The sequence below is a fragment of the Mustela putorius genome, unplaced genomic scaffold (assembly GCF_011764305.1).
Source record: "Mustela putorius furo isolate JIRA1106 unplaced genomic scaffold, ASM1176430v1.1 tig00000129_pilon_pilon_pilon, whole genome shotgun sequence".
NCBI lineage: Eukaryota > Metazoa > Chordata > Mammalia > Carnivora > Mustelidae > Mustela > Mustela putorius.
In genome coordinates, this window is record NW_025421290.1 from 27,039,625 (window position 1) to 27,052,228 (window position 12,604).

At 41.6% G+C, this 12,604-nt stretch overlaps 1 protein-coding gene across 4 annotated transcripts in view; it reads left to right on the forward strand.

Annotated features, from left to right (window-relative positions):
• Positions 1–3,347: 3,347 nt before the first annotated feature.
• Positions 3,348–12,604, forward strand: part of GALC (galactosylceramidase) — a 66,332-nt gene continuing 57,075 nt past the window's right edge. Inside the window, exons 1-3 of one of the 4 annotated variants that reach the window (XM_045071598.1) lie at positions 3,348–3,366; positions 10,548–10,616; positions 10,853–10,916. Coding sequence is in view for 2 of the 4 variants with exons in the window: in XM_045071603.1 (XP_044927538.1) it covers positions 3,541–3,735; positions 10,548–10,616; positions 10,853–10,916 (328 nt within the window). In the remaining 2 variants the exon portion in view is untranslated. Of the gene's footprint in view, positions 3,367–3,475; positions 3,736–3,765; positions 3,962–10,547; positions 10,617–10,852; positions 10,917–12,604 lie in introns of those variants that run through there. The other 3 variants (XM_045071603.1, XM_045071591.1, XM_045071595.1) reach the window with 3 other exon arrangements.

Consider the following 12,604-nt stretch of genomic DNA (forward strand, 5'->3'; position numbering starts at 1 on the left):
CAGCGATTTTGTTGTTGTTGTTGTTAAGAGTTCAATTCCGCTAATATGTATTGAGAACCTACTGCCGTTTGGAACCTGCACTTAGGAAGTACAAAGAGGAAAATGTCTTGGTGTCTGCTCTTGAATTTGAGGGTTAGATTTAGATTTCTAAAAGTAGAGCCATTTTCTAGAGACAACAGACTACTATCAGACTTTATCAGTAACTTTTCCTTAAAAGACGAGATCTCTCATCTTTCTCAAGAGACCATCTGATTTTAATCACACTTTTCACTTTGGAAAAATGAGAAATTTGCTGTAGGTGAAGCGCAGTTCCTTTAAGACAAAGGCAGTCTTAACTTTCAAAAGGCATCTGAAATTTGAGAACTGAGAGGCACTCCTTCTCTTATTTATCTCAAGCCCCAAACCACAGGACCAAGGGAAGCTGAACACATGATTACTTGTCCGATAACTGCTGTTTTCTTTTATCTCACTTCTTGAGCAAATCTGACTCCTGTGTCCAGCTGTCGATGGGTTTCTCTTTCTTATATTTAATTGTCTTTTTATTAGACACTTTCTTTTCTAATGGTTTCCCAAACATAGGTTAGATATTTTAAATAAGAAATATTTTCTGTGTTAAGGAATTACTTTGGTGTACAAAGTAGTAAGAACTAGTGATATATCCTAGGAATGAGAACACTTTATTTATAATTTTTTCTTAATTTTTAAAGATTTTATGTATTTATTTGACAGAGAAAGAGAGACAGCAAGAGCAGGAACACGAGTTCGGGGAGCGGGAGGAGGAGAAGAAGGCCCCCACTAAGCAGGGAGCTGATGCAGGCTCCATCTGACTCTGGGATTATGACTCCAGCCAAAGGCAGATGCATAATGACTGAGCCACCCAGGCACCCTGAGAACACTTTTTTCTGTTAAATATTCCGTGTTTCATCTTCTATACAGATCACAAAGTATACAAATATTTGTGGTATGCCTTTCAAATATAGGTGCAATGGTGTGTTACAGGATGATGTATACTGGGTACTGGTTTCAACTTCTCATTTCATGTGTATGGTATTTTCTTCTATTTTCACCCTGGTACTTCCCCTCTAGTTGCATTATTATGCATATGTTATATATACATCACAGATACAAAGTCTCAGAATTGGTAGGGAGCTTAGCATTCATTTGACTTATCATCTGTGGCTTGCATCCACTGGTGCTCAAAATCTGGTTTAAAATATTGTATTAGAAGGGATGGACCAGAGTGAGTTCAGGGAAGGTATATCTGATATGGGAAAAGGAGGCAGAAGAAAATCATTAAATTTCCTTACCTACTGACAAGCCCTTGAAACAGGCAGAGTGACCCCCACCTTAAGGCTTTGCTATGGGCAAAGGACAATCCTAGCCTGACCAACCCTCTATCCCCAACCAGGATCCTAGAAGCCTACTCTAACAATTCCTTTTGGAATCTTTATCTCTAAACCTCCAAGATAGTGTTGACAATCATTACCAAGTGTGTGGTACACTGATACACATCTAAAGGGTCTCATGAGAAGGTTTTTTTTTTTTTTTTTTTAAAGATTTCATTTATTTATTTGACAGAGAGAGATCACAAGTAGGCAGAGAGGCAGGTGAAAGAGAGGAGGAAGCAGGCTCCCTGCTGAACAGAGAGCCTGATGCAGGGCTTGATCCCAGGACCCTTGGACCATGACCTGAGCTGAAGGCAGAGGCTTTAAGCTGCTGAGCCACCCAGGCACCCCATGAGAAGGTTTTATTACTGATAATGAATAACCTTTTCCCCAGACAATAACTCACCCCACAAGATCCTAGAAACCTTGCTTCCAAAATTCCTTAGAGACTTACGCCATCCCTGATTCCCTCCCCAACTTACAAGTATATAATAGACCACTCCTCACATCCCTGGGGCAGCAGCTCTTCCTGCCCACGCATCCTGTCCCCGTGATTTAATAAACCACAATTTTGCACCAACGATGTCTCAAGAATTCTTTCTTGGTCATCGGCTCCAGACCTCACCCCATCAAACCTCACCTATGTTCTAGAACTTCATCATATCTATGGAACCTGCATAGATCCTGACTTGTATCATAGAATGGTGGTGGTCGAGAAGGTAGAGTCCAGACATGTGCTGTACTGGGAAAAGAAGAAACAGAAGAAAAAATGGCCCATATGTAGGGAGCTATGTAACTTAACATCCAAGCCAGAGCACTTTTGAGGGCAAAAGGGGCGCTATTAATAATTATACCAGAACAATAGACATAAGCTGGGACTGGTCTTGGTAAACCAAATAGATCTAGAGTAATTTCAGAGAAAAAGCATGCATAGCTATTGTCCAATAAGAATGCAGGGATAGGGGTGCCTGGGTGACTCAGTCCTTAAGAGTCTGGCTTTGGCTCAGGTCATGATCCCAGGGTCCTGGGATCGAGTCCCCCATTGGGCTCCCTGCTCAGTAGGGAGCCTGTTTCTCCCTCTCCCACTTCCCCTGCTTGTATTCCCTTCCTTGCTGTGTCACCATCAAATAAATAAAATCTTAAAAAAAAAAAAAAAAAAAAGAATGCAGGGATAGCTGAAAGGCCTGACAACTTCATTTTTGGGACTGCATGGGTACTTTTCTTCCTTATAATTGTTGTCCTGAAACTTAAATTTAGGTTTCTAGTTAAGGGGCAAAGCAATCTAAATCCAAACAGAACCCTGAAGATAAGGTCTCCTGTGTCCTATAGCCTTTGAGTCTCCTCTTTGCCATTTTGGGGTCTCCAGGGCTGTGCGGATACTGAAGGTCTCTGCAGACAGACGGTCTACAAAGGGAGATTTTGGGATCAGAAATGCTTTCTCTGTAGCCACCCTCTTTAGTTTGCTCTGATACAAGAAGATTAGAAATCTCAGACTGGCGCTTAATGTGGCAAAATCCCATGACACAATTTCCCTACCAGTTTAGGGTTATCTTCCTGAAACCATGTCAACGGGCAATGCAGGGTAGCTGATGAAGTTCAAAGCTAAATAAACGCAGTGGTTACCAGAATCGAGAAATTTGTCCGAGAAATTTGTTTGCCTAGTGTGTAATGCATTCAGCTGATTTATTGAGGGCCTGTTACCCTGTATTTCATGTAATCACGTGTCACCTTGTGGCTGCTCTTGTTTTATCTGACACAAAAAGAAACTTAGGCTCAGAAAGCTAAGTGACTCAACCAGGGCCACACCTGAACTGGGACCTCCTTAAGGGATGTAGGTTGGGTGTGGCCCTAAGATGATAAGGGAAATCCAGTCCCCTAGGTGGCCTTGGACATCCACCTCCCCTGCGATAACGCACCCCAGTAGATGAAGCCGTAAGAGAAGCAGAGAACTAAGTACACTTGAAGGCCCTATCTCGACAAGGTCAGGACCGGAAAGGGCTCGAGCTCCGGAGAACCACAACACTACTGTGGCCCCGTGGGCGACCTGTGCCCGCACGCAAGATGGCGACTTTGGCGTCAGCAACCTCCTGCCCTTCTCCATCATGGCGGCGACCGGACCCGCCTCCCTGGGCGCCGGAGTCATGTGACCCACACAATGGCTGAACGCCGACTCCAGGCTTCCCGGCAACGCCGAGTGAAAGCCATGACGGCCGCCGCGGGTTCGGCGGGCCTCGCAGCGCTACCCCTACTGTTGTGCGCGCTGCTGGTGCCGGGCGGCGCGTACGTGCTGGACGACTCCGACGGGCTGGGCCGGGAGTTCGACGGCATCGGCGCGGTCAGCGGCGGTGGGGTGAGCGGCGGGCGGTGGGATGCGCGGGCGTTCCCAGGGGGGCGCCCCACAAGCCCCCGCGGCGCAGCCCGGCGTTTCGACGCACTCCAGTCGCGGCCCCACTGTTGGTCGGTGCCCCTCGGCCAGAGATCCGGGCGGCTACAGTGTTGGAAGCGGCGCTTGTTCGTTTTAGATGACCCTATAGAGGCGCTTAGTTTTAATAGAGGAGGATGCGGAGGTCCACCGAGTAAGTGACAGGTGTAGGCAGGGACAAGTCTGGGGTTCGTACTCTTATCCCGGGTGATGGAGCCTGGGCTCTCTTTGCTGTAGAGAGGGCATTCCTGAGGGTCTCTCCAGAAATGGCCAGGGAGCCGGGGAGCATTTCTTCCCAAAAGGATGCCCACTGCCAGTCGGGGAGTCGGAAGCCCTGGACCACTAGTGCAGGGTACGGTTGGCTAACTTCAGCAGAGCCAGTGCACAATACGTTTTTGTTTGGAGGTGCGACAAGTGCTTCAGGGTCTCTTTAGGAAGGTTAGAGGCCAATCTGGGACTCCTCCACGTCCCCCCCCCCCCCCGTGTTTTGTTTTTAATGGCAGGCTATGCTAGCATCAACTGGTAGTCAAGGATTGTTTACAGTTGCGAGGCTTTGTTTTTTGGGAGTCCTCAAGGTCCAAAGTGGGGTGGGTTGCCCACTGGAAAGGTCAGTGCCTCTGTGTCTCATTGGTGGCAATTTTTGTGTGCAGAAAGGGGAAAACATTGGGTCAACAGCCAAGGCGGCTCGCCACCTTTATGGTGTATAGGAATCACCCGGCATGCTTGTTAGAATGCACTCCCCATTCTGACTATAGTTCTGGATGGGGGCCTGAGAATCTGCATTTTAACACGTACGTAAGTTGATTCTCATACTAAGTAGTGAGAGACCTTTTCTTTTAAGTAAACTTAATTTTAGAATAGTATAAATTTACAGAAAAGTTTCCAAGACAGGACAGAGTTTCATACACCCTGCAGCCATTATTCTGTTATTAGCATCCAAACTTTGGTATGGTACATTCGTCACAACCAGTATTGATAGCATATGAAAATCCACACTTCGTATTTCTTTAGTACTTACCTAATTCCTATTTTCTGTTCTAGGATCCCATCCAGAATACCAATTGCATTTAATTGGCATGTGTTAGTCCTTTCTTGGCTGTGACAGTTGGGATGAATGAGTTCCTGTTACCCTGATATTTCATAACATTTATGTGTTGGCAGACAGGAGCGCCATTCCAGCCTTGTGTAAAATTGTGTGGGCATAGCTGGTAATTGTCTTAGTTTCCTGGTCATATTGACAGGTGACCTGTAGGCCTGGGAGCTTGCTTTAATAGCATGATTCTTCGTGGTTCTAAAGAAATTTACTTGCTTCTATCATAAGCTCTCTAACTTTCTTCCTGTCTTTGTTTTATCCCCTTCCATTGTACCCTAAATCACAACTAGAGCTAATTTTATTTGATGTTAAGGCCTAACTCTTGAATGGGTGGTTGGTTGGGTTGAGTCAGATGGAGCTTGTATATTCAGATGCATTTCAGAACTAGCTGGACTGCTTGCTTGCTGAATGGATGTTTTGTGTTGATCTCCGCCTACTGATAGCCAGTGTTGTGGCTAGACTGGCCCTTATGGTTCTTATTATGATTGTAAGATGTCCTCAGTAATAACCATCAGTAAATGTTGGAAAAAAAAAAAGGCTTCTTATTCACAGATCCTGGCAGACACATAGCACACCTGGGACCACAGAGCAAGGGTGTGGGTTGGGGGGGAGAGCATGAGAGAGTGGGTGCGGGAGCCCCTGGGGTCCTGTTTTATTGCAGGCTCACTCATTGTTTGGATTTAAAAGTTAAGAGGGGGAATTTAAAGTGCAGTAAGAGACTAACCAAGCTGCCTAAATGGTCAGTTATGGAAATCAATCAAGATCTTTAAAACAAAGAAGGCTAGGGTCGCCCCTCTGGGCAGCCTGTCTCCTTATCCAGGTGTGTGGCTGACAATGTGTTTCTTTGAAAAGGCCATATTTGAGGTAGATGCCTCTTTGAGGATGATGCCCTCAGGCACTTGCCTTAACAGAAAAGAAAAAAACTGTCTGGATTTACGCTACAGTCTACCTTGATGCTGAGGCATCCCTCAGGTGACCCTGGATAGCTGATAGGTTAAAAGCCAGGGGTAGAGCATGTTGTAACCCAGAAAGTACACATCTAAGTAGGTTTATATAGCACTTCTATAATAATTATACAGATAGTAGTCTGAAATCCAAGCTGTAGCCATTGTTACAAGTTTTAAATTTCCTGCCATGAAACCAGGTCAGTGATCCTGGGGCTCAGGAATGTGTTCACAAATTTGGGTAATATTGTGAAATATTTAAACATCTTTGGCCATCTCATGTAAGTAGCAATCAAATAGGTCTTTTTAAGTGTGCTTTCCTGGATTTTTTTTTTTTTTTTTTTTTTCCACAAGGAATCTCAGCTTGGACTCAGGACAGGGCAATCAAGCCAAGGACTTGCCTTTAGACTTCATCTAAAATACCTGTAGATTTGGGTGAATTCCTCTCCTCTCAATACCCCCAAATATCCTGATGTTTTTGGGCTTCCCAAGTGGCCTTCTTAATTACTTGGTGAGGCTGCAGGAACACTTAAAGGCTTAAAAAAATAGCCATGTTAAATACCTGATGGGAGTTCATTACAATGCATTTGGCAAAGAACTTTGGTTATTTCTGTGACGTATAAAATTCTAAGATGATAACTAGAATTATAAGTGAGAGAATCATACCAGGACATAGCAGATGTCTAGGAATTTCATGATTTCTGGAACACTTAAATCAATCACATATTCCATATAAATTTAACATAAATAAGATTTCTCATTACTTTTTGACAATGCTTTCCATGTAGTTCAACATCTCTCTTTTTATAAGGAAAAAGAACAGAACATTTGAGATGTTCCAGGACCGTTGGGAAAAATCTCAAAATTAGTTCAAGGTTTAAAAAGACTTCATTTAGAATTTGATTCTGGGAAATTTGTGAGAAATAGCAAAAGGTTTTAAAACACTTGATTACAATGGATCATAGACTGCTGTGAAATATTAGTAATCCATTTAAACTTTAACCAAAGTTACAATTAAAGACTTTATAGGCAAATACAGAAAGCTACATAGTTTATTAAAAAAAAAAAAGAACCTTAGCTCTTTAAGTAGAGACTTGTTTTCTTAAGTAATCAAAGACATGATAAAGACAACTTGAAACACAAGAAGTTATTTTGATAAAATACAGAATCTTTATTTCCTAAGCAGATTACTTAAAAGGTAAAGAAAGACCTTGCGCAGTCTTATCAAGAACTAACCAATAGTCCAAGAAAACTGTCCTTTTAGCAGGTGAAAGAAAAATTAAGCTTGTTTTCAGAAGTACACTATTTATTAAAGCTTATTAAAAAATCTTTATAATAAATTATTTTATTTTTGCCAGCTTGTCTACACAAGATAAAATTCTCACTTCTCTTTTTTTTCTTTCTTTCTCCTACTTTCTACATCCATTTAGTTTGTATACTTTAGGACAAAATTGCTTTCAATTGCCTTAACAAAAATGCATCTCCATGCCTCATACCTTAACTAAAATACATCTACTTTCCTTGCCTAGAATTCTCTTATTTATTGCACTTCTAATTACATTATTGTTAGAATTTTTAACTCTTAGAAACCTTCATTTCTAGTGAAACCAGTGAGTAATTAGTTGTGAGCTGTTTACTAGCATTCTGTATACTGAAAAATTTATGAATACATTTCATAATTTCTAGAGGTATATGCCTCTTTTTAGAAAAAAATAGTAATTTTTCACTATAGCACAGGAAATGTTTACTAAGAGATCTAGATATCTTTAGCTTCTCTATTACAAGAAACCAAAAGTAGATAAACTTGTGTTCAGTAATTAGTGTTGCAATATTTCATATTTGGCAATGTGCTATATATTTAATGAATTTTCATCATTGAACTTTACAAAACACTAAGGTTTTGTGTTACCAAAAAGCTCTGGGTAATGTTTTAAGTACACATATTGTAAAACACAATTATTGTTGAAAAGTGGATGCCTTGACCATTGAAGCTTAAGTTAAACATTTGCAATACGAAAAGAAAAAAGCCAACCTTTGTGGCTTACACTAGAATGAATGACCTGGTTTTTAGCTGATCTGACCTGCTTTGTGTGTGGGGGTGGGGATGTGGGAGTTGTTGGAATGGGGAGAGACAAACCTTTGCCTTAACCCAACTTACTCTTCTTGATTTTTATGTTTTTGTTTCCTGATGTTGCAACCTTACTCCTAGGTGCTGGAGCGTATTTCAGGGTAACACAGACTAACGGGTCATTGTGTGTTTTTTACTACAGTCATTCTTCTTTTGATTTTTGTGGTTTAAACCTACAACAGCCAGTATTTCATTAAATGATGACCCGTCTGTTCTCACGTCTTCACTTGTGGCATTAAATCCAGTATTTGAACTTGCGGAAAAATGGATGCCTTCATTATTTTATATTTATTAACTCAGTTTAAGATTATTAAAATGGGAAGAATGTTGCATAACTCAGAGTAGGATACTCTTTATCTATTTGATAATGTCCCTGTGTATAGTGCATTTCTCATCTAAGAAGTTTAATAGATACTGATTGAAGGAAAATGGTTGCAACGCTACTTTAGATTTCTGTGTGGAGTCCCTGGTACGTAGCAAAGTTTGTGGCAGGGTTGTGGCAAATCTGAAGCGACTTAGGAAACTCCAGCGGCACACGGAAATCAGGGAGAACTCAGATTTATTATCGCTGGCGGGTTCAGCAGGATCCTTTCCCAAAGGCTGAGCACCTGACAGGTTTAGGGGTGAGTTTTTATGGTTACGGGTGATGGGGGATTGTAATGGCATGTTTCCATGGTCTCAGGGCCCATTGGCCTTCTTCATAATCTATACAGAGGCATCTCAGGAGAGTGCTAAATCATCCTGCTGGACTTGTTTCTTTTCTTAACCAAACAGGACGGCCATTGGTCTTTTCTTCTGCTTCAGCAGGAGCAATGGAGAGCAGCGGACAGGAAGGGGCTAGGGTCCGGGGGTCTCTGTCTGCCTCAGCAGTAGTGTTTGGAATGTTCTCACTTGCTCTCCCAGTCCGGTGGGGAAGGCAGTGCGGGGCAGTAGTTAAGAACATGGGTTTAAGAGCAGATTGTCAGGGGTCCATTCTGGGCCCTGCCATTCACTGTACTGCCATGGGCAGGTTACGTAACCTCCCAGTGTCTCAGTTTCTTTTCTGCGGAGACTTTGAAACCTGGTGGGCGCATCGTGAGGACAGATGTGAAGTGCTTAGGATGGCAATCTGGCACATGATTATTCTGGTTAATATCATCCTGTCTCAGGGATTGGGAAGGAGGAAGTTACATGAAAAACTTATTTGGGTATAAAATGTCTGCCATTTATTGAGAGCAATAAATGCTTCTCTCTTGTGAGAAGGCTTCTTCCCCAGCTGATTGGAAACAGCTCCAGGCCTTTCTCAGGGAGTGTGACTGGTAATTTGTTATTCTTTGATTGTGCATTTCAACATTTGGCTATTGTGCACTGAACTGGCTTTTGCCATTGACTAATGCTTTTGCATTGAGAATGACCTCGGCTTTGAGATAGCGTAATGATGTGTGTTTGCTTAACGTTGGCATTTTCTGTGTTACGGATAGGATTGCATAGAGGCAAAATAATGCCCAAACAGCCAAACACACTGTTCTAATGACATAATTTAGGGTTGGAAGCTTTGTTTTCCCTTTGATCAGGGCTGGGTTTTCAGGCATATACAGTGTTCATTCACTTAAAGAGTGCCTATTTCAATACGGGAGCCTCCACCAGTCTGTAAGCTCTTTGAGAAGGGTGTGTTTTTAAGAACGCTTTGTACAATACTTGCCATTTATTGAGTGCTAACTGTGTGCCAGCTGCTGGGCTATGTCCTTTACATACATCTTGTTTTCACCTTAGTACAGCTGAAGGAGTTCTAAGGAGTAAGATAGCCTACTTTACAACAGAGTGCCCTCGGTCTCATAGCTTGTAACCAGGGTGCAGACTCCTGACTCAGAGCCTCCTGTATGATGTTGCCTGTGCCAGCACAACCAACAATACCATAAAAGATATTAAATGTTTACTGAATAAGAGAATAAATGGGGATATGAACTTGAGTAAGACACAGTCCCTGTCCTCAAGGAGCTCAGAGGTGAGACAGAAGTACGGCGATGAGGGTGCAGGGTTAGACCAGTTAGAGTAGAAATGTGGACCTGAGGCCAGAGGAGCCCACAGAGCTACATCAGATTACTACTACCTACATCAAACTAGTAGGGGGGAGCAGAAGGGGACCTTCCCTGAAGAGGATGCATTGGAGGTGGCCAAATGCGGGTGTGAAATTCATTCCAGACAGAAGAAAGAGAAAAAGTAGTTTGATAAGACTAGATAGAAAGCACAAGAGTGATACCAGCTGAAGTGTCACAGTCAAATAGTTAAGAGATTTGGGTATAAAACTGACCAATTTGAACTTTATCCTGAAAGCTCTGGGCAGAGGGGAGGTCTTGGAAGGTTTAAACAGAATATTTTCGTGGTTGGGTTTGTGTTTTGGGAAGATTAATGTGGCAAGTAGTGTGGAGAATAGAATACAGGGAGGCTAATGGAGGCCCTGGGAAATGACTTTCCACCACTCAACTTTCCCCAAGAACTGGCTAAACATGGGCTGCCGGGTGGCATGCGTCAGCACTATGAAATATGTTCCTGATTGGATTTGTTTAATTTATACTTTTGAAATTTTTTTTTTTAGGCAACCTCCCGACTTCTAGTAAATTATCCAGAGCCCTATCGTTCTCAAATACTGGATTATCTCTTTAAGGTAATGAGAAAATAATTATTTAATGGCATCTGTGGTATTTTTTGAAACGATGGTGAATTTTAATGGTAGAATTGATCGCCTTCACAATTCTAACTTTTAAAAAAAAAAAGAGAAAATTACTTTTTGGAATAAGTTGCTATTTATTTGAAATGGGTTTTCGCATCAGTAATTGTCTTAATGTACTTTGTCCTTCTCGCAGTGAATCATGGTATTAATACTCCTACTTCTTTCCCCAGCCAAACTTCGGTGCCTCTTTGCATATTCTAAAAGTCGAAATAGGTGGTGATGGGCAGACAACAGGTAGGAGATTTGGGAGATGGGATTGATTTCCTTCAACATTTTAATCTATACTTAAACTTAGGAACTGTGAATTCGAATATAAATGATACCAACGTTATTGATGTTGATTATTGCTTATAGATTGTTTCTTATTGGTCCTTTTTTATCCTGTTAAAATACATGATAATACTCATTTTTTTCTCATAAAAAATAGCATTTGGACTTTAGATTGCTTATTTAGTTGGTTAATCGGTAGTAAACAAACCCACAATTTTTTCAAAAAACTATATCACTAGACAGAGCATAGAGACAATTTAAAGTTTTTATTGAGAAGTTCAAAAAAGAAAACTTTTTTTTTTTTTTAAGATTTTATTTATTTATTTGACAGAGAGAAATCACAAGTAGATGGAGAGGCAGGCAGAGAGAGAGGAGGAAGCAGGCTCCCTGCTGAGCAGAGAGCCTGATGTGGGACTTGATCCCAGGACCCTGAGATCATGACCTGAGCCGAAGGTAGCGGCTTAACCCACTGAGCCACCCAGGTGCCCCCAAAAAGAAAACTCTTAATGTGGAAAACATGTAGAATGTTATTATGTTATTAGCTTTAAATAAAATAATGTGGCAAACATAAAAGTCATCAGTATTTCAGAGATACAGCTTTTTTCTCTTTTAAAAACAAAATTATATTTTTTAAAAAATTTTTAAAATTTATTTATTTGACAGAGAGAGACAGAGATCACAAGTAGGCAAGAGGCAGGCAGAGAGAAAGGGGGAAGCAGGCTCCCTGCTGGGCAGAGAGCCTGATGCAGGGCTCAATCTCAGGATCCCCTAGGATCATGACCTGATCCGAAGGTAGAGGCTTAACCCATTGAGCCACCTAGGCGCCCAAAAACAAAATTATTTTTTAACCATTAAATTTTTAATCTTCATTGTTATCCTTTTGATTGGCTTTGTGTAGTCCATGTATAATGTACAGGAAGAAGAAAATTCTCTTTGTGATAATGTAGCTTATTATTTATAGGCCAGATTCCATTAGAGTAAACTTTACAGTATCGTCTGTATACACGTGTTCCTACTGGTGACTTGGGAATAATTTTTGTTAAAGAGATATGTCTGTGTGGTGGTATTAGTGTTTAATTAATATTGAAAGAAGAAAAAAAAGATAAAACAAAAGAAACCTCTGTAACACAAACTTCCTCAAGCTGCCGTAAGAGGAGGTGTATTTCCTTGTCCACTCCTTTTATGCAGAATTGGTAATGGCTGGCCTTCTACATTTGCTGAAGTGAAATTAGAGGTAGAGATAGAGAAGTGGGTAGCTCTTGTGAATCTGATGTTTATCTTTGAGAAGAAAAGGGCAAGGCCATTCTCCTCGTGAGACCCTTCCTAACATGGGCAGATGTTTGTGAAATGTAACGTTATGAGGACTGACATCAGCTACTTACCTTGTCAAACCACAGAAGTTAGGTAGAATTTTCTTATAGAGGGGAAATACAGATGTATTACTCTTTTTTCTGTCAAAGCTCTGTTGTCTTGGTGTCACACGGCATGCTATAGGCTCAAGTCCTGGGGTATGAGAATGGGGCTTAGGAGCCTGGAGATTTACATCAAGGACTGAGAAACCAGAAGTTGAGCTGATCTAACTCAGTGTCAAACATGGGGATTTGAAAACCCCAGAAAGACCAGACCAAAGCCTGGGAGAATGTAGTCCTAGG